We start from the raw sequence: 21,593 nt of genomic DNA, 5'->3' as shown, positions 1-21,593 counted from the left end.
ATTTGGGTGCCGGGGGAAGCAGCCTGCAGGGCTGGGCCCCGCTCCAGGGAACAGCACTGCAGCTGAGAGCCCGGCCGAGCGGGCAGAGCAGTGCTGGGAATATCAATCAGGGAGGCTTGGAGCGGGCGGCTGCACACACAGCCAGGGCTTTCATCCCCCAGGAGCCACAGCTCGGCCAGCAGAGCCAGCCAGGGGCTCAGCCCTGCGCTGGGAGGGCTCAGCATCCCTCTGTACCGAGGCCAGCACGGTCAGGAGAGACTGGGGACAGCCAGGGCGAAGGGAAAGATCAGGAGAGAGGGTGGAGAGGAGCAGACCCGGTTGTGAAAGAAGCAGGAAGATTTGAGGGAGGAAAGGAGGAGGTCCCCAGATCCAAGCTAGGAAAGGCCAACGCTGGCTCCAAGGGCATCAGGCAGGAGAGAGGCTGAGGCTGTGAGGAGGGAGAGGAAGAGGAGGGGAGGGAGGAATGAGAAGAAGGGAGGGGAACTGGGCAGTGCTGTCACCCAGCCCCACGTGGGAGTCCCAGGCAAGGAGCACAGGTTGAGGGAGCCTTCAAGGGAGAAAGGACAAGGTCCCCAGCGCTGGTGGGGTCAGGCACTGCCAGGCAGGAGAGAGCCAATGACCTCCCTGGTATGTCAGTGACGGTAAGTGCCACTGTCTCCTTGCAGACACTGCCTACAGAGCTGTCACCTGGCCAAGGCTGCCCACCCTCTGTCACTGTGTCCACCCCACTGCCGCCCTCCACCCAGCGCAGCCTGTGCACAGCCCTGTGCCCCTCTCCCTGGGGCTGTGCACCCCCTGTGCCACCTCCTACAGCCCAGGCTGCACAGTCCCCACTGCCACCTCCTTGGCACAGGAGCTGTACCCTGCCCTGTGCCACCTTCCCCCTGGGGAAACTCCAGCTGCACCCCCTGCATCCCCTACCCCTGACACACAGCCCGTGCTGTGTCCCTGCCCCTCCTTGTCACCGAGACCGTGCCACCTGCACAGGGCGCTGGCAGTGACCATCCTGCTGTCACCTCCCCCCCAGCACAGCCTGCACACACCCACGCTGGGTCTGGCTGCACATCCAGCCTGTACCAGGGGCTGCTCTTCTCCCGTAGCTGAAGCTCCACATTCTGAGCTCCCAAATGGCCCAGGGTGCTCTCGCTCCCTGCCATCAGCCCAAGTCCCCAGCACAGACACGCCAAGAGCCACCTCACCTTCCTGCCTTGCCCGTGGTGCCCTCAGCATCCTCACCAATGCTCCAGCACGGGGCACTGCCCACTCCCCACCCCGGCCTGTGCTCCCCCAGCTCTGCCAGGCACCCCAGTGATGCTCACAAGCTGCTGTGCTTTGACACAGCCACTCTTCCCAGCAGATCCAGGGATCTGCAGCCCCTCAAAGACACTTCCCTCATTCGGTCTCAGCCCGGCAGAGCCAAATCTGACCCAAGCCCCGTCGATCCCAGCAGGAGGAGCTGATTCATAGTGTGGAGGAACTGCTCCCAGCACAGCGTCTCTCTGAAACGGGGGAAAGCAGGGCAGGTCCCCCATGAACCCTCAGCTCCATCTGCAGCTCCTTGCTGGATCCATTTATCAGCTCATTCCACGTGAATGACCTTGAGAAAACCCACTGATCCAGGACAGTGGGAGACTTTCCCAGACATCTGCCAGCACCTAAACCTGCAATTTATGGAGACTCTGAGCTAAATTCTCAAACAAGACGATTTCATTTCTGTCCATTACAGCTACAATATTCCTCTCCTCCCCTCCCGCAGAGAGTAATTAATGCTGCACCGCGCTCCGAGCCCGCGGGCAGGTGCAGGAACCTCTGCTGAGCTCACTCAAGTTCACACCACTCCAGCTGCCTTCCTGGGTGGTGGGGGGCCGTAAAGACCCAGGGCAGCTCTTGGGAAAAGATGTAGAATATCTCCTCCTGGTAAAAAAGGATGGGGCCTGGGAGCCAGGCAGAAGAAAGAGCCGCTCCCCACGCCAGCGCCTGGAGTTCTAACCCCACGTTCATCAAAGAGCTGCTGAGGACGAGGAAGGAAGGGAAACTTCTCTCAGAAGGTTCCCAAAGGGAAGCAGATAGCAGGGCTGAGCCAAGCCCCCAGACTGCCCGGCCCAGCCCTGCGGGGAGCAGTTACTGAGGTGGTTGCTGGTGTCTCCTTTCCTCCTCTGCAGCCATCGCTTCTCCCTGCGGGTCCCAGCCCTGCCTGCCCAGGAGGCCCAGACACTTCCTGGATGGTTCAAGATAAAACCTTATGCTGTTAGCAAAACAAACGAGGAGGCTGTGAGAGCCAAGGCTGGCACAGGGCTCAAACCACCGCAGCCAGAACCACTGGTTTCCCCGGCTGATCTAATCTCTCCCAGCGCCGGAGCTCCTCGGCCCCAGCAGGCCGGTGAGGCCTCTGGAGGCCCTGGGGAAGAGGTGAACTGGTGTGATGGAGCAGGGATGGTGCCCCAGTCTGGAAGAAAAACCAGGAGAAACAGGAATGGGTGGCGAGGGAGGGGGGTCCATGAGATGGGACAGTGGGATGGTGGGAGAGGGGAGTTGGACTGTTCCTGCCTACCAGGGTCCATCTTTTCTCCAAACAGCTGGAGATACGACCCCAGGCAAGCTCCATGGCATTGGCATCACCCCCATCCAACCCACCAGGAAATCCCATAGAGGGCAGAGCCATCTGCATGGGAAGCAAGACCACCCGGCTCCAGCAAGCCTTCCTGAGAGGATCTCTCCTTCCCATCCCCTGCCAGGGTGGGGGAGCACCGGGATCTGGGCGCTGCTGACATGCCAAGGCTCCATCTGCAACCGCGTGCGCCCTCGTTGCAGCACTGCGGCGGGTGGGAGCCGGCGGCTGCCAGCCCGCGCCGGCGGGATTTGGGTCAGGCTAGCCAGGCACAGGGATCTGCTCCACCACGCTCTGGCTGCGGGACGTGGGTGTGGCTCAGGAGGATGTAGAGATCAACCAGGAGAAGCTTTGAGGGAGGATGTTGGTGTGAAATGAAATGAAATGAAAGCTGGGCGGGCTGGGCTGTGGCTCAGACTGCATCCACACACACACACACGTGTGTGCGTGTGTGCGTGTGTGTGTGTGTGTGTGTGTGTGTGCAGGTGTTGGGAACCCTGTCCCGGAGGGACATCTGCAGAGGGCCAGGGCGTGACTGGACATGGGACATGTCAACCTGGGGATGAAGGGTCAGCACCATGAAGCCTTTGGACTGACCACGCTGGCTGTGGTGGAGGGTTTGTGGAGATGGCCGGCCCACGTGAGCATCACTTCTGGCCTCCACAGGGCCTGAGTGCTCCGGTGGCCAAGGACATGGAAAATATGCCTGGGAAATTGCTGGGAGAGCCTTTTCAGGGGCAGCAGGGAAAATAAGGCACAATCGGTCAAAAATAGAAAACTTTATTGAAGTCAAATCCAACAGGGCAGCTGAGCTCAGCCCCACGGCAGGAGCCCAGCCTGCCGCTCATGGGGGTACAAAGAAGAGGGCAGGGGTGTCATGGGGCACAGGGGGTACAGCACGGGGGAGAGTGGGTGGTCCTCACCCATGGGGCCCCAGGAAGAAGACAAAGCCACAGGCACTCGCTCCCCCTCTCCCTCCCTGACTGGTTAAGGACAGAAGTGCCAAAGCAGAAACATGGTGCAAGCTCCTAAGTGGCCAGACAGCCTGAGAAAGAAGGTCCTGCAAGCTCCACACTCAGCCCACGACCTTGTGGCTCAGCTCCAAGCTCCAGTGCACACCAGCGAGCAGCCAAGACCTGCCTCCGCCCTGCCCCGCACGCAGAGAACCCCCCGGCAACACCCAGAGCAGTGACCCGACCGCAGCAGAGACCTCCGTGCCCCTCTCCCCTGGCCCCCAGCACAGCCCCAGCCCTGCCACACGGACAGGCCATTCCCGTGCCACCAGGATCTGCAGATCCTCTCCCGCAGAGCCACAGCTCCAGGCCCAGTGCTCGTGCTAAGCCCGGAATTCACCGTGCCGGCTGTGGCAGAGGGCCCGAGCCTGGGGGAAGCCGAAGCCTGAGCCTGGGAAAAAGGCAGAGCTTTGCTCCTCCACCCAGCCCCACCTGCCCGGGCAGCCACAGCGGGCGCAGAGCTCCCTTTGAGGCGCCCTGTGCAGGGATGGTGGCAGGCTCAGCCGCACCAGCAGAGCCGGGCTGGCAACAGTGAGGCCAGAGCCCTCCCAACTGCTCCCTGGAGCAGGGCAGGGCTGGAACCCGGCTGTGGCAGGAGCAGGACCAGTCCCTCCTCCCCATGAGCCAGCCCAAGCGGAGGGAGGGATGGGAGGGTGGGCATCGCCCTCCTTGGTGCTCTTAGAGTGGTCCCCAAAGCGGACGCAGGCAGGTGGCATTCCCTGCCCGGAGCCCCACATGCAGAGCCACACACATGCAGCGCCCTTTGCATCACCGTCACCCGGGCAGCGCCACCAGGACCCAGCCCCGGGCGCTCTGACAAGGGCTCAGACAGTTTTTGGCCTCCCTCACACCGTCCCCATCCCCTCCCTGCACCACGCCCAGGCTCTGTGGCTCGGCTCCGGGGTAGTCCAACACCAGCCCCCTGGGCCACGCATGCAGGGCTGGGGGCCAGTCCACGCTCACTCCCACACCTCTGTCCAGATGGCTCCCCGGTGCAGCGGGGGCGCCGCTGCCGGCCTCAGGATGAGCTCTCCTACCTGCTTGTTGGTGTATTTCTGGGGGTTGGTGCGGTAGCTGTAGTCCGAGTACTGCTCGGAGCCCGTCGAGTTGTTGTCCCCGGTGCCAACAAAGGTGTTGGTGGCCGGCAGGTCCTGCACCACTTGGTGCTTCTTGGAGGCAGAGGGTGACTGAGGCTGCAGCTGGATGGAGGGCAGCGGCGAGTTGGAGCGGTAGTGGCGGCCCAGGTCCGGGCTGCCAGGAGGGTAGTTCAGGGGCAGGTGGATCCGGGGGCTGTCGCTGACCGAGTCGTTCATGAGGTTGAACTTGAGCGATTTCTGCAGTCCCGTCTCCTCCTCATCCTCCGTGGGCTTGGGTGGCTTGGGAGACTTGCTCTTCTTCACCTTGTTTTTACTCTTCCCACTCTTGCTGGCCTGCTTGGGTGCATACAGGTCCTTGGTCTCCTTCTTGCCCGCCTGGTAGCCGCTCTTGGCCTCGCGCTGCCGGCAGTAGCGCACCAGGACCACCAGCACGATGACCAGGGTGACAGCCACAATGCCGGCGATGACTCCAAAGAGGATGTTGCTCCGCTGCTTGCTGCGCTCGTACTCGGGGTCACCGGCGATGTCGATGTCCAGCGGGGTGTCCAGGCTGTGCCCCACCAGCGTATCCAGCAGCGTGCGGTTGGCCAGCGTCTCGTTGACGTAGAAGTGCACCAGAGCCGTGCCATGCCGCGAGGGCTTGCCCTTGTCGTTGACGCGCACGACCAGGCGGTGCAGGCCGTGGTGCTTGCGCAGGATCTCCTTCTCCAGAGTGATATCTCCGCTCTGCGGGGAGATCTGGAAGAGCTCGAAGGGGTTTCCTCCTGTGATGCTGTAGATCAGCTCGGCGTTGATGCCCGAGTCGATGTCCTCCGCCTTGACCTTGCTCACCTGCTGGCCGGGGCTGGTGTGGGGCAGGATGTGCTTGTAGGTGGCGTTGGAAGGGGAAGTGATGAAGGGGGCATTGTCGTTCTCATCCAAGACGTTGATGGTCACCCCCACATAGGCAGACCTGGGGGGATCCCCACCGTCCACCGCCTTGAGTCGGAAGGTGTAGGTGCTCTGCTGCTCCCGGTCGAAAGAGATGCTGGAGAGAATGGTGCCAGTGCCATTTTGGATGACAAAATCCCCGTTGTCTTGCTCCACTGACAGCTGGATCCGGGCATTCTCTCCTTTGTCAGCATCGATGACCGTCACCATGCCCACAGGGCTGAGGGGCGGCATGTTCTCCATCACTGAGAAGTTGTAGCCGCTCAGCATGAACTTGGGGTCGTTGTCATTCCTGTCCATGACGTTGATGGCCACAGACGCTGTGCCCTGCTTGCTGGGGCTGCCCTTATCTTCCGCCACCACCAAGAACTCGTAGCGTTCCCGTTGCTCTCGGTCCAGCACCGCCTTCACCCGGATTTCCCCGGAGTCAGGGTCAATGGTGAAGGAGCCCTTGGAGGAGGGGTCTGTCACCAGGGAATAAACCAGCTTGGCGTTGGAGCCGCTGTCAGCGTCAGTGGCACTCACCTCCATGACCAGCTCGTCAGGCTCGTTGTTCTCGGGGAAAGCCACCTCAGTGAAGCTCTGGCTGAAGACAGGGGCGTTGTCATTGACATCCATCACCTGCACCTTCAAGGAGTTGGTGCTGGAGAGGGGCGGGTTCCCCGAGTCCACGGCCACAATCTCAATCGTGTACTCCTTCACCGACTCGTAGTCCAGCGGCGTGGTGGTCTGCAGGAAGTACTTCTTCTTGCTGTCACTCCCTGTCTCACTGGCCTGGCGCAGCTGGAATGGGACGTCACCAGCCACCACGCAGGTCACCACAGCATTTTCACCCTCATCTCGGTCGGACACCTGCACCAGAGCCACTGCTGTCTCTACTGGCACGTCCTCCGAGATGTTGGCCATGCCATCCTGGTGGGTGACCAACCCTATGCCCCGGATCTCTATGGAGGGCGCGTTATCGTTCATGTCCTTGATGGTGACCACCACCTGCGCGCGGGCGCTCTTGGGGTTGGCGCCCTTGTCCTTGGCCATGACGGAGAACTTGAGGGTGCCGATGTCCTCGCGGTCGATGGGGCCCTGCACGGTGATGAGCCCCGTGGCGCGGTCCAGGCGCAGCAGCCGCCGCACCATGTCCGAGGCCTGGTGGAAGGAGTAGTCGATCTCGGCGTTGGCGCCCTGGTCCGAATCGTTGGCTTTCACCTGGGGGACAGAGGGACAATCAGTGAGCAGGACAGGGGCACGGCGGGGTGAGCCCCTCCGCAAACCGCCACAGCCTTCTCTGAGGACAGCTGAGGGAAAAACCAGGATTTCCTCTTCTGGGGCCAAGGACTGTGGGGCAAAGAGCCTGGGACCGGCAGAGCAGCTGGGAGCCGCCCTCGGGCACGGAGGCTCTGCCTCGATCTTCCGGAGAAACCGGCTGGGCTGGTTGGCTGCGCTCCCTCCCAGCCAGCTCCGGCACGCAGGGAATCCTCCGGAACCATGGAACTGTGCCACTGAGACCCAGCCAGCAGCAGGGAGGGACAGCTCCAGCTGTGCCCCCGAGGAGGGGCTGGAGCAGCTGCCTGGCTCAGGTAGGGTGAGGAGGGAGGCAACGATGTGCAGAGCTGCAGCAGCTCCATCGTGGCATCCAGGGATGCAGCCACGCTGGGATTGGGGCTGTCTGAGCCCTGCACATCACCGTCCATCCCTGCCCACCCTCCAGGAGCCCTGCATCCCCATAAACCTGCCTCTACGCCTACTATTTGCTCTCTAAAGAAGATGAGGTTTGTCTAACATTTGCCTCCCTAATCGGCTCTCTGAGCAACCTCTTCTCTGCACCATTTGCTGCTCCGCCGTTATCTTGCTCAGCAGATTTGGATGGAGAACGAAAGTTGTTAAATGTAAATTCCACCTTTTACCTCCACTCACAAAACAGGCGGAAGTCATTTTCCCCCTGAAAGATAAAAGCTGAGCAATGGCAGCAGCGGCATCTCAGCCCATTCTCCTCCTGGCCATGCAGCTCCCTTATCTTCTTCCAACTCCCATTCTCTTAACAGTGAAAAATGAATTCTTAAAAAATTCACATCAGAATTAGCAGGCAGATGAGAGCTGGCCGCGCGCCGCTTATTAAGATGGCAGCTGCAGATAAACAGATGTCGACTACTATCATCTCAATGCCCCCTCCAAGCCAAATCCACCAAGATCCAGCCCCCTGGGCTCCCCAGGCCAGTTTGCAGCGCTGCCCGAGACAGGCAGAGCCCCGGCTCCCTGCAGACAGCAGGGCACCTCCGGAGCCACAGCCAGCCCCGCGCACGGGCAGCAGGGATGCTCCCTGTTCCCACCTCCCGAGTTTCCATGGAGCAGCCAAGGGAATGCAACTCATGAAAGGGTCTATGTCTTGTCTGCAGGCAGCACTGAGACCGCGCTGGCCCCAGGCCAGGCTCCCGGTGGCCCTCAGGTCCCAGCCCTCCCAGGAACCCAGAACCCTGCTCCCTGCAGCTCTGCTGCTGCCCCTCAGCTGTGTCCTGCGGCCCCACTCCAGCTGTGCCTTCCTGCGCATCCTCTCCAACCTCGCTTGGGCAGATGTGATATCCCAGGGACCTGCCTGGCCGCTGGCCCTGGGCGACACTGTGGGCTCTTTCATCAAGCCCTCCCTCCTCCCCGGAGGAACCACAGCCATGTCAATGCTCCTGGGTTGTCCCTGCAGCCAGGAAGGAGGGGAAACAGTGAGGAGAAGCATCCCCCACACTCACCTGGAGGACAGAGTGCCCCACAGGGCTGTTTTCAGAGAGCTCTGCCTCGTACAGGGCCTTTTCGAACTTGGGCGCGTTGTCGTTCATGTCCAGGATGGTGATGCGGAGCAGGGCACTGCTCGCCCGAGGGGGGTTCCCCCCATCCTGCACCTTGATGGTCAGATCGTAGGAGTCCCACTGCTCCCGGTCCAGGTTCCCCATGACGATCAGCTGAGGCTGCTTCTCATCCTGGTCCTCGGCCACCTGCAGCCCAAAGAGCTCCTGCGCCTCCGGACCAGCCATCAGCTCGTAGGAGGCAACGCCGTTGGGGCCCGAGTCCCGGTCCATGGCCAGGGGGATGGGGAAGAGCGTCCCAACGTTGGTGTTTTCAGGGATGGAGAGGGTGAGGACGGGCGAGGCGAAGTTGGGGGTGTTGTCATTGATGTCGAGCACCTCGATCTGCCCCTCGAGCAGGCGTGGGCTGCTGTTGGCGTTCAGGTTAGTGATGGACACCTCAAACTCCAGGAAGCAGGGCTCTCCGGGCAGGAGGTGCTGGCATTCCCGCAGGCTCTCCCGGTCGATGGAGGTCTCTGTGGTGTAGATGTCCCCAGTCTTGCCATCCACACGGAGGTACGGGGCCCCCACTTCCAGCTTGTAGAGGTGCCCCATGTCCGGTAAGCCGTAGTCAGAGGCCAGGCTCCCTATGAGGCTGTTGGGGGGTTGCTCCTCCTGCACTTTGTAGACCGCACGTGTCCCCGAGGCCAGGGCAGGGAGCTGGCAGAGGAGCCAGAGGCCCAGGCAGGACGCCAGCGGGTTCATCCTGCGCTGCAGGGGAGCTGGAGGAGACACAGACACCGGAGGTTAGCGACCAGCCCCCTTCCCTGGCTCACCCCACTGCGCCATGTGGGCCCGCACATGGTCCTGGCACGGCTCCCGAAGGAAGGGGCTGCCGGGGCTCCTGAAGGACCCGTCCCAGCTTGCACAGTTCCTGCAACGCCCTGCTGGAGTGAGTAACCCTGTCATTGAAACCTCAGCCCTGCCACTTGCAGGAAGCCACTCCTGCCACTGTCCACCCTCTTCGTCACCACACCAACTGTAATTAGACCCAACGAGGCACACTAACAGGGTGGACTGCAGGCAGCCTGCTGCCAGCAACCCGATGGGAGTCGGCCAGACTCTGAGACAGCTTCTCACCACCCAAACACAGAAGCATTGTGTGCCACCAGTGTAGGGGCACAGCCTGCCACGCACAGCAGGACACACGGGCACTGCACACAGCTGCCAGCACTGCAGAAACAGGAGCACCAAATGGAGAGTTCTGCTCTGTGGGAAGTGGGGCTGACACCCATCCGACACTGAGGGATGTGGGGCTGACACCCATCCAACACTGAGGGGATGTGGGGCTGACACCCATCCGCACTGCAGAGACATGGGACATTGAAAGGATACAGAACTGACACCCACCAGGGACACAGGGCACTGCAGGGATGCAGGGCTGCCACCCACGCAGGGATGGAAGGCCATGGATGGCTGCAGGGATGCAGGGCTGCCATGCACCCAGCACTGCAGGGATACAGGGCACTGCCAGCATACAGCTCTCTCCCATCCGTCACTGCCTGCACTGCAGGAACAGCAGCAGCCACCACTTTGGGGACACAGGACACTGCAGGAATGCAGGACTGCTGCCCATCCAGCACTGCAGGGCTGCAGGGCACTGCAGGCCCATGGGGTGCTGCAGAGATGAAGGGCTGCCACCCCTCCAGCACTGCAGGGCCGTAGGGGCACTGCTGTGGCAGGAGCAGAGCAGCGCTGCCCTTGCTGCACTGCCAGCGCAGTGGCACTGCCAGCCTCGCACTGCCAGGTACAGAGGCACCACCCACCCGGCACTGCAGGGATGCAGGGCCCTGAGCATCATCCCTCCTGCACTGCCTGTGGAGCACTGCCAGCCCCGCTGGCCCGGCAGCCAGAGGGACACCGGGTCCCTGCCCAAGCTGTGCTGCAGTGCAGGAGCCCCCGGGCAGCCCCCGGCAGTGCCCAGCCCCGGCGCACTGCAACGGCAGCACAGCATCCCCCTCGCTGCACAGTCACTAGGCAACCCCACACCCTGCGCCAGCAGCTCCTGTTCCCTTCCTCACTGCAGACACACTGTTCCTTCCCGTTCCCTCCCACTCCAGTCTGGGACATGGCACGCACTGGGTGCCCACCCCTGCCAGTGCCCATCCTGCTGCTGCAGCGGTGGTGCCGGGAGCGCTGCCCCCCTGCATTGCAGAGACACCCCTGCACTGCTGCACCCCTGCACTGCTGCCCCCCTGAACTGCTGCACCCCTGCACTGCTGCCCCTGCCATTGGCACCTCTTCCCTGTGCCCATGCAGTGCCCAGGCCGTGCCAGGAACACCACCAGCCCCACAGACTGACCCTTCCTCTGCAAGCCACATGCTCTGCCACCAAGCCCCTGACTGGTGCAGTGCTTGGCCACCAGCTTTCCCATTCCCTGGATTCCATTCTGGGAACACATTTTCCTCCTCCAGGATCCAAGGGCTTCTGCTGAGCCATGAGCATAAAGGGGTTCAACGCAGCTCACTGGCACCCAAAAAACCCAGGGATTGGGTGCCCTAAAATTAACAGCCACAAACCTCTGCCAAGGCCCCACAGCATCACCCTGCTTTCGCCGTTCCCATCACTCCCTCTCTCCATACTCTGTGCCCAAGGACAAGCAAACGCTCCATGGGCAAGCGCCCCATTGCCATCCCCCTCCGTGGAATGGAGGCAATTGCCACACTGCAAGTGCCCAGTTCCTGCTTAGCCTGGCATGGTATGGATCATCAGCGAGCGGAACACCCTGGACTGTCCTCCTTGGTACTTCCCACAAGCCAACAGCTCCCGGTCCCTCCGCCCTCTGCTTCCCCATGGACAGGGGGACACGGATGGAATGAGTTCTGCCTCTGCAGTGAAAATACATCTCCATGCCTGGCCCTGAAGCCAAGCTTGCCTCTGCTGCCTTGTCCTGCCACTTGCTTTGTGCAGAGCAGAGCCATCCCCAGCTGGCTGAGGCCATGCAGAGCTGCCCATACCAGCAGCTCTGGGATGTGTGACTCCAGGAGGAAGGGATGAGGAGAGAGCCGGACATCTTCCATCCCTGGACCGGGCTGAGGATGGAGGAGGTCAGGAGCCAAGCAGAAACAGAACAGATTTCTGCATCAGCAATGTGTGCACACACGTGTGTGTGTCTGTGCTGGGCGTGCACTGTGAGCGTTCCAGAGGTGTGCACCTGCCCGGAGCAGGGCCGTGTGTCCGTAGGGAAAGGCACACACCTCACACCTGTGCCCTAGCAGGGTGTGCAGCTGTGTCACACGGGGCAAGGAGCACATCCCTGCCCGCTCTGAGCCGTGCCCCAAGGTGTGAGCTCACACTCCTGCACGTGTGTGCGCCCCACACAACGCGTGTGCCCGCGTGTGCGCATGCCCTGGCGCTGCCACCCGTGATGTGTGTGATGTCACCCGTGCGGGGGCACTGGCACCTGGGTCACGCTCGTGTCTGCCACCCCACAGGTGCGCTCACACCAGACCCCCCTCACCCAGCTGCCTCCATGGGGTGAACCTGCCCCGAGGCCTGCGCTGGCATTGGGGATGGCCCTGAGTGAGGACAGGGAAGATGGGCAGCTCCAGCTGTTGGGAAAGGGCTCCTGGAGGATGCCCGGGCTGGGAGAGGCACCGTGCCCACGGCTGGGCTGTTTGCACTGGGCTGGGCCCGGCTGCTGGTGACGTAGCCACGTCCTGACTAAGCCCTGGTTCGAGGTGAAAGATCACCGGGAAAGGGAAAAGTCTCAAGGCAGTGCTGATGTCTCACATGGCTGAGGGAGCTGGGAGGTGGGGCCCAGCAGCTGGAAATGCCAGGAGCCCTGTGCCAGCCTGGAGGAGGAAGGGTGTCACCCAAAGGTGCCCAGGATTTCTGCTTCAAAACCAGGGCTGGAATCTGAGCCCAAGCCCCATTCCTGCAGGCGAAGGAAGGCACCCTGCAGAGCAGGGAGGTGAGAGGAGGAGAGGGACAAGAGCCTGAGGGGCACTGCTGGAAGGCTTGAGGAGCCCTGGGCTCGGCGGGATAAGGAATCAGCAGGGTCATGAATCCTGCTCAGCACCCAGGGGTGCAAATGACACGGCACAGACGTGAGAGCCCAGAGCTGGGCGTGAGGAGGAGGAGTAGGAGGAGTAGGAGGAAGCCTCCACAAGCACGTCTGTGCAGGAGACACAGGCTTCCCAGGGGCCAGTCCAAGGCACCAGGCTATTTTCCCATGGGATCTAAGGACTATCCCACACTTTCTTCTCTGGTGCCAGGCACCTTTTTCCAACCTGCTGGCAAAGCACAGAGCACTTAAAAATAAAAGCCCCTCCCAAAACAACTATTCCTCCGCACACACAATTCTCCCTACGGGGAGTGTGTGAGAGAGACTGAACCACATGAGAGAGGCGTTAGTCACGCTGCTTAATGCATGACTGGGAAGCTCTCGGAGGACAGTGGCATGCAAAATCCGACAGAATTCAGCCATCCCCACCAAAAAAAAAAAAAACAAGCCTTAATGAGAGAGAGGTTATAAAGCGCCGCGAATTTAAGCAACTGCTTGAACAAGCCTGTGCTCCCTGTGATTCCCACAGCCTGCTGGCCCCGTTCCACGGGAGGCAGCACCGCTTCGGGAATGGGCACCAAAGTCCAGCCTCTCCTCGCTCCCAGCGGCTGATTGCGTGGCTCGGAGCCACGGCTTACAAGTCTCTCCAAAGCCTGCACTGAGCACACAAGTGCTAATCCCCCCTGCATGCTCCCCCCAGCCCTGCTCCGACACCCAGAGCTGGAGCGACATCCCAGCAAGCAGCAAACAGCTCATCCCAGCTCCACGCGGAGATCAGGGGTCATGTTAGCCGAGAAAACAGCCGCTGATGGTCAGTCCTGCGCCCAAGGCACGCATGGGCTGAATCCTGGGTATTCCATAGCACGTCCCAGGGTTTGCTCCAGCTCCGGCTGCCACTGCGGCTGCTCGGCGTTTCTGCAGGCTGGGCCCGAGCGCCGGGAGCCAGAGCACCCCGGGAGGAGGAACCCCACTGGCCTGGCAACAGCGTCACCCCTAAATCATCCCTGAGGAGCTCAGCAGTGATGACAAGCCGGCAAAGCCGAGGGCCCTCCCTTCTCTTGCTGCCTTCTCCACATCCCTTCCAAGTCTGGCAGGCTGCGAGGCAGAGACCTGTCAGAGCCTCCCTGGAGTGGTACCCCCATCCTCCCAGCCGTGGGTCCCCCATAGCCACTCCGGGCTCCTGTTCCCTCCCTCCCGGCTGGAGAGGGGCCCTGGGGGAAGACATAAATGTCGCGGGCTTGAGACCCCCCGGCAGGGCCGCTGGGAGCCGGGCACAGCGGGAGCGGCTCTGCCCCGGGGATGCAGCCGGGAGGGTTGGGGGGACCTTGGGGAAGGGGGACAGGGTCCCCCCGGCCTCGCAGGGCGCCGCGGGAGCGGCTGCTGCCGGCTGCGGCGGCTGGGAGGGAGGATGGAGGCCGGGCTCCGCCGCGGCCGAGGCTCCCCGGTCCCCGCGGCGCTGCCCGGGCTGAGGCTCCGGCTGCCGCCGGCTCCGCTGCGGGCGCGGAGCGGAGCGGAGCCCCCGCTCCCACAGGCGGCTCCGCCAGCCCCACGCACACGCACAGACACACGCACACACACACGGATACACGCACGCAGACACCCGTGACAAAACCACGGGAGCCGCTCTGCCGGCACCGGCTTCGCGCTCAGCCTCGCGTACCGGGAGACAGGGATCGTCCGCGGCGAGGCACGCACAGCCCGCGGACACACTCGGAGCCGGCTGACACACTCGGGGCAGGCTGACACACTCGGGGCCGGCTGACACACTCAGAACCCGCTGACACACTCGGAGCCGGCTGACACACTCGGGGCAGGCTGACACACTCGGAGCCGGCTGACACACTCGGGGCCCGCGGACACACTCGGGGCCCGCGGACACACTCGGGGCCGGCTGACACACTCAGAACCCGCTGACACACTCGGAGCCCACGGACACACTCAGAACCCGCTGACACACTCGGAGCTCGCACGCACACCCCGTCACACACACAGCTCCGCACACAGACACGCGCACCCCACTCGCGTCCCCGCACCCCGGTGTCACACGCACCCCACGCGGGCACCCCGCCACGGCCCCCGGCGTGCGCCCCGCCGCTCCGGCTCACGCACAGCCCCGCTCCCAGCCGGCTCCCGGCTCACCCGCAACTTCTGCGGCTTCCACGCAGCCGCGCACACCGCGGGCGCACACACCCAGGGCTGGACGAGGGAATCACACCCAGGGCCACCCACCCCCAGGCGGAAAAATAAACACCCCGAAACACGCGCGCAGCCCCCGCCACAGCCGCCCTCCCGCAACCACCGCCCGCCCTGCGCCGCGCCGCGCCGTGCGGGGCTGGCCGCGCTCCGCGCCGCGCCGCACAACAAGTGGCAGCGCCGGGCGGGACCGGGGACGAGCGGGAGCCGCCCCGCTGGCCGCGGAGCCCCGCACAGCCCGGCGCGGAGCGGAGCGGAGGGATGCGGGATGCTCGGGAGCGGGATGCTCGCCAGCGCCGCTCCCGCCGCCGCCCGGCCCCGCGCTCCCGCACGGCGCCGAGCTCCGGCGCGGGGCATCCCGCACCTCCCCCGCGGCTCCGTCTGGCTGCGGGAGGGGGTCCCGGCCCCGCCGCAGCTCTTACTTGGATGGTGCCGGCGCTGCGCTCCGCGCCGAGCCCCTGCGCGCTGGTCCCGCGGCGTCTCCATCGCCTCCTTCCCGGCGGGACCGCGCTCCCCCCACCCCCCCGGCTCCTCTCGAGCGTTATCCACGGATGAAAAACAAATGGAAAAAAATACTGGGGAAAAAAAAAAAAAAAAAAAAAGACAAAATAATTAAAAAAAAAAAAAAAAGAAAAATAGGAAAAAAAAAGGGGGAGGGGGGGGCAAAAAAATATAAATGTCCCGCGGGAACCGCCCCCCTCCCCGGGCCGGGGCTGCGGCTCCTCCGGCGGAGCGGCGGCTCAGGCTGGAGGCAGCCCCGGTGGGCAGCTCGGTCCGTGCCCGCCTCCGTCCCTCGGTGTGTGTGAGGATGTGCAGGGGAAGCGCAGCGCAGGCACGGCCCCTTCCCCCCCCCGCCCGCCGCTGCCTCCGCCTCTCGCCGCCACCACCACGGGGAGGTGGAGCTCCGGCTCCTTATCAGATCCCGAGCCCGGCCGGGCTGCCGGGACGAGCGGGCAGCGGCTGCCGGGCAGAGCCGCCGGCTCCGGGCTGCCGGCACCGCGCCCAGCGCCGTGCCCGTGGAAAGCGGGGGTCCCCGCGCCCCCCCGGGCCCCCTCACCCCGGGGACCCCTCCGCTCCGCGCCCGCACACGTGCGGCTCGGGTCTCCCATCTCACTCCCCTCTCGGTACTCTTAATCATTAACTCGCTCATTTATTCTTCCAGCCGGCGCTTCACAGCCCCACAACCGCGCTGCGCAGGGCCAGGCCCGGGCCGCGCAGCCGGGAGGGTCCCTCCGTGGGACCGAGCTCCGCGGGCGCTGTGCCCACCCCTCCCCGACCCCGGCCGGCAGGGCTGCGAGCCCGCAGAGCTGCCCTGCCGGCTGCGGTGGTGGGGCCGGAGTGGCCGCTGTGCCCTGCCGTCCCAGCTCGGTGAATCACGGCTTTATTCAGCGCAGGGTGTCGGGGCGCAGCGGCCACGGAGCGCCTGGACTCCCAAAAGCAGCCGCGAGCTCGCAGCGCCCTTGGGATGCTTTCACGAGCTGTTCTCCCTCAGCTGGCTCCTCACCCCGCCACCTCGGCTGGCCAAGCGAAGTCGCCGGGGGCCTGGGGACAGCGTGTTCAGGGCTGCCCCTTCCTTCCCTTGCTGCCTCCGCCGCCTCCGCGCTCCTGCAAGGAGCGGCCGCGCTCCCTGCCAGCGGCTGGAGCTGCAGCCCGGCCCCGCCGGAACCCTCAGCCCCCTCCGAGGGTCGCGCAGCCCCTGGCGCTGCCCCTCACCCGCCTTCCGGGCCGGCTGCGGCGCGGATTTCTCGCCAGGATGCTGGAAAGTCCTTCCCGCTCCGCCGCAGCGAGGATGGGAGCGCGTCTCCCCGCTGAGCTACGCCAACCTGTTGCGCAGCGCCCTTCGCTGCACACATGCTCAGCTCGGCTGCATGACTGCACCATCTAGAGGCTGCGCCTGCCCGCTCGGAGCAGCCCGGCTCGATCTCACCCCCTAAATCACCCCGTTTTCCCCCCAAAATTGCCGGGCTTTTCTCCCAGATCTCTCCGCATTTCCCCGGCAACAAGCGGGTTCAGGCTGTGGCAGGGCTGCGTCCCGCCACGCAGGAAAAGGGGGCCGGCGAGTCATCCCTCAGGATGGAAAGCCCAGCTCTCCTCCCAGACTTTCTGCTCCTCCAGAGATGTCGGCTCCTCCGCGTCTGTGTGCAGGGCTTTTTTTTCCGAGTGTCAATTCACATGAAGCCAATTTAGCAGAAGATGTGAATTGAGAAGCCAGGGAAGGTCACAGCCCACCTTTGGGGCAGGGAGAGGAGCTGTGGGGTTTGTCAGGCTGTGCCTTGCTGATCCAGCGTGAGCTGGGCAGGGAGAGGGAGTGAAATTCTGCAGAGACAGGGGGAGATTTGATGGATCAGTAACTGGCAGCCCTCCTTGGAGGGACGGAGAGCTGGAGCAAAAGGAGAAACCGAGAGTGACCCTGTGGATCCAAGGCTGCCCGTGGAGCAGGGACAGCAAACTTTAGAGATTGCTGGGGACCAAAGGTTTGCATTTCACAAGAGTCACGGGGCAGCCAAGGAGTCGATGGGCAGCAGCACAGGGAGTGCCGGGGAGCTGGGCACGTACCTGGATCACTGGATGCAGCTGATTTCTGGGACACCCGTGACTGTCACCTCGGTCTGTGCTCAGACATGTTTGTGAGGGACAGGTCCAGGCTCTAGGAATGCAGGGGGAAAGTGTCCTGGCATCAGAAACCACCTCTGTGCAGCCCAGGGGAGCAGCCTGGCAGAGCAGTGCCAGCAGCACTTGTGGTCTGGGGAGCTGGGGGGACACCATGCCCAGGCCCCTGCTGATCTGGCATCCCAGGGCTGCCTCATCCATCTCTGCCTTCCTCCTCCACCCCACTGCCTTTGAAAGCCTCACCCACAGTGCTCCTTGCCCTCTGACAAACAGGAAGCTCACTATTCCCTGTACTTCCTTCTACTGGGCATTATTGTAGAATCCCAGAATGGTGTGGGTTGGAAAAGAGCTCAAAGAACATCTCATTCCACCCTTGTCTGGCAGGGACACCTTGCACCGTCCCATGGTGCTCCAAGCCCCCTCCAGTCTTGCCCTAAACACTTCCAGGGATGGCGCATCCACAGCTCCTCTGGGCAACCTGTGTCTCACCCCCCTAACAGGGAAGAATCCATCCTGTACATGTACCAGCTCCAGATGAGTCACCCATCCTCACCTTGTCTTCACCATTCCCAGAAAGCTGAGCCAGTCTGAGCAACAAGAAGCCCTCAGGCTGCAGCTCTGTCTGCAGAGTTTTTCCCTGAGCCCCTCCAGGGCTGGCAGTGCCACCGCCCCCGGGGCTGCTGCTGGAGGCTCCGGCTTGCCCCGAGCTCCAGGTCCCCGTGCTGGGCTGCTCCAGGTATCCGTGCTGGGCTGCCCTGGCATCACACAGAGGCAGCAGCTTCGAGGTGCCAGTGGGGCCTTGTCAGAAGAACAAAGCCTGCGAGGGAAGAGCATCCAGCTAAATCTCTGGGAAAGCGAGAAGAAAGGGAAACACGGAGAGCAAATGAACCTTACAAGAGAATAAATACCCCCCCCCAACACACACACGCAGCAACCTGGCTGCCGTCTGCTGCAAGGAGTTCAAAGGCTCCTCTGTTCTCTCTCTCATCAGCTCTGGGCTCCGCGGGAGAAGCAGCAGCTCGGATTTGGGCAGCAAATGCTAATAACACAGATGTTCTGACAATCCGCTTGTTTCTACAATTAAAAACAAAAAGATCCTCAAAACCCAAAAGCGAGGAAATGAGCACATTAAAGAACTTCTCCTCCGCTCGCCTCCTGCGTCACCGAGGGCTGCAGGTTTGCGGGGGAAGGAGCGGGGTGGGCGCAGCCCCATCCGGAGCGGCGGTGGGATGAGGTGGGAGCAGCGCAGCCCTCGGAGCGCCGCGATGCTCCGGCCACGGGCCGCGGGCAGCAGCCCCAGCTGGGCTCCACCGAGGAGCCGCAGGGCTCCCGTGTTCGCCGCCCGCCTTGCCTGTGGGATGCTCGCTGCCAAATTATTGGGAGATTGTTTTTATTACTGTTTTAACTCTTTTTTTAACCTTGTTTTTCTCTTGGCTGCTCTTTCACTCACTCATTAATTTTGGTATTTTTCTCACGGTATATAACCCCTGTCACGGCTGCCATGGCAACAGGAGGGAATGTGCTCAGCGCTAAAATATCCTCTCAAAAATAACAAAAATAAGACAACAGAGGCAGCTTCTGTGGGCTGCTGCAAATGCAGATCTGGCCTGGCTTTATGGTGACGGAGGATGAAAGATCCTGCAAGCTGGGGAAGCCCCTGAGCCCTGGTCCTCCCACAGCGCTCGGCCCACCCCACATCCCAGGGCACAGGGCTGGGAGCTCCTCCTGGATGGACATTGGGGCTGAGCATCTCCAATCTCTTCATCCAGCCCTGAAAGCTCTTCCCCATCCTCAGGACCACTGTCCCTTGTCCCTCAAGGCCACGTGAGCTCCACCATCGCCACACTGGAAGGTCCCCCTGGGATGGACACTGTGGGCTGAGCAACTCCAGTCTCCTCATCCAGACTTAAAAGCTCATCCCCTTCCTCAGGGGCCTTTCCTCAGGGATCGCTGTCCCCTGTCCCTCAGTTCCACATAGTCTCCACCATTGTCATGCTGGAAGCTCCTCCTGGGATGGACTGAGCATCTCCTCGGGGCTGAGCATCTCCAGTCTCCTCATCCAGCCCTGAAAACTCTTCCCCATCCTCAGGGACCTTTCCTCAGGGATCACTGTCCCCTGTCCCTCAGGGCCACATGAGCTCCACCACTGCCACACTGGAAGCTCCTCCAGGGATGGACGCTGGGGCCGAGCATTACAGAAAGCTCCTCTCCTTCCTCAGGGAGCGGCATTCCCTGGATAATGAGGAGGAAAGGCGGGTGTAGGCTTGGAGAAGCTGGTGAGGGCATCGCTCAGGGGGGGTGTTGGCGTCCCATGGGTTTCCAGCCACACGTGGATCCCTGGGACAAGACCCACCTGGTGATGTGATATCCGCAGGCTCGGGAGCTGCAGCCAGCGTTGGTGGCAGGGCCAGCAGGGCTGTCACCCAGAGCCCTGTCTGCGTGTGACAGGATCACCGGGCTGGGGCAGAGAGGCACTTGTGTTGATAGAGCGCACTCGGAGCTCTCCGAGGCATTTGACTTCCTTCCACCTGACATTTTGATTAAAACTTGCATTAGAAGGAATTAACAGGGCACAGATGAGATGGATTCAAACTGCTTCCCTGGCAGATCTCCGAGGGGGCTGCTAATGGGGAGAGAGCAGAAAGTAGCATTATTCCCACCTTCCCCCCCGGGGCCCCGCGCTTCGTCCGCTGCTATGAAACATTTTTATCAATGATGGAGATGAAGAGATGAAATCTTTGCTGGAAAAGCTGGAAAATGACACCCAGAGTGATGAGACAGAAAGGGAAGAGGATGTTTTCAGCTGGTTAAATGGTCAGGGGGTGTTTGACTGCAGATATCCGGAATATATCTGGGACTGAAGTTGAGATTTGAAGCCCTCAGGCTGGATCTTGGAAAGCAGTGACTCTGGACATGCCCATGCAAGCTGGGGAGAGGAATTCTGGCTTTTAACCAGCAACCAAGCCAGCTTTAAATTTAAGCCCTCCCAGGAATATCTGCCTCGTCCAGCAATGCAGACTTGTCTGTGAAAGAGTAATTAGGGACCATTGTGTACTGGTGTGTGGGGGCTGCAAATCAATGAATAGCGCCCTGCTGGAGCTCTTTGTCTGGCACCCACACTGGGGATGTCAGGGGAACACCAGAGAGCTGGAAGGAGCACCACAGACCCCACCACAGGCTGGAAAAGCCAGGCCTAGGGCTGTGATGCTGCTAAAGCTCTGTTATCAGGTGATCTGAGCACCTGGCCTGTGTCCTCCCACAGGGAAAACAGAGCAGGGAACCCTTAAATCCCACAGCAAGGAGCAACAAGAGCAGGGCTGGAGCTGAAGAGAGGCAGATTCAGCCTTGGATTGAAATCCAGCATCTAAGGGTGAGAGCATTTGAAGGCTGGAGGAGCTTTTCTGGGGGAGATGATGGCTCACAGCACTGCTGCAGCTTTTGTCACCAGATTAGATCTCACTTTTAAAAAGAAGCCATTTAATCCTGGGAGCAGCTCTGAGGCCCAGGCGAGGATGGGCTGGGGTGAGTGACCTCCCTGGCCCGATCCTCCACCTCATCCCTTCCCTCCACAGGGAACAGAATGTCTGCAGTGCCCTGCAATTATTCAAGCACTGATTAATCAATCCCCTGCTCCAGGGTTCAGGAAGATCTCTCCTGTCCCCACCCATCCTCTGCAGCACCGGAGATCTCCTCAAGAAGAAGCAGCAGAGCCCCAAAATGAAACCCCGGGGGCCGATGGAGCTTTGGTGCTCAGTGCCTGAGCTGATCCTGGGATTCAGACTGGAGAGGAGCTTCCCTGGCACCCCCAGGCTGCTGGAAACCCCTGGGATGCTCCAACAGCTTCCCCAGGTTGGGAGCCACCCCCAAGGGGCAGCTCCTGCTGTTCCCAGCACCGTGCCCATGCCAGTGCTCTGGGCTGTGGTGGCCCTCCTCCCATCCCCTGCCTCTGGCACTCTCTTTACTCCCAAAACACTCAAATTCCTGCTCCTGGGTATAAGGAAGGAGTGAGTGGGGCTGTACACGAGGTGTGGGGTCACAGAGTCGTGGAATCAGAGCATGGTTTGGGTTGGAAGTGGCCTTCAAAGCCATCTAAATCCAAAATGGGGATGTCACCAACTAAATCACATCATTCATGTCCCCTGCCCCCCTCAGCTGTCCCCATGCCAGGCTCCCCATGACCTGGCAGGAGCAGGTTTGGGAACAGGCACCCTGGACGGGTCCCTGGTGGTTCCTGTCCCGCTGCTGGAGCTGCTGAGGGTCCGGCAGAGCTGGGGGGAGGCTGGAGAGCAGCAGGAAGGGGGAAGCTC

At 62.1% G+C, this 21,593-nt stretch overlaps 1 protein-coding gene across 4 annotated transcripts in view; it reads right to left on the bottom strand.

Annotated features, from left to right (window-relative positions):
* PCDH1 (protocadherin 1) overlaps positions 1 to 16,550 on the bottom strand; it is a 55,680-nt gene extending 39,130 nt beyond the window's left edge. Inside the window, exons 1-3 of one of the 4 annotated variants that reach the window (XM_031506048.2) lie at positions 16,390 to 16,550; positions 8,384 to 9,198; positions 4,659 to 6,851 (exon numbers count right to left, since the gene is read on the bottom strand). In XM_031506048.2, coding sequence (XP_031361908.1) covers positions 4,659 to 6,851; positions 8,384 to 9,181 — 2,991 coding nt within the window. In that variant the 5' untranslated portion in view covers positions 9,182 to 9,198; positions 16,390 to 16,550. Of the gene's footprint in view, positions 1 to 4,658; positions 6,852 to 8,383; positions 9,199 to 14,622; positions 14,673 to 15,098; positions 15,260 to 16,389 lie in introns of those variants that run through there. The other 3 variants (XM_031506047.2, XM_031506050.2, XM_031506049.2) reach the window with 3 other exon arrangements.
* Between the last annotated feature and the right edge of the window lie 5,043 nt (positions 16,551 to 21,593).

This window comes from Lonchura striata, chromosome 15, assembly GCF_046129695.1.
Source record: "Lonchura striata isolate bLonStr1 chromosome 15, bLonStr1.mat, whole genome shotgun sequence".
In the NCBI taxonomy this organism is placed as follows: Eukaryota; Metazoa; Chordata; class Aves; order Passeriformes; family Estrildidae; genus Lonchura; species Lonchura striata.
The sequence above is the reverse complement of the archived record's forward strand: the minus strand, read 5'-3'. Positions and strand labels throughout refer to the sequence as shown.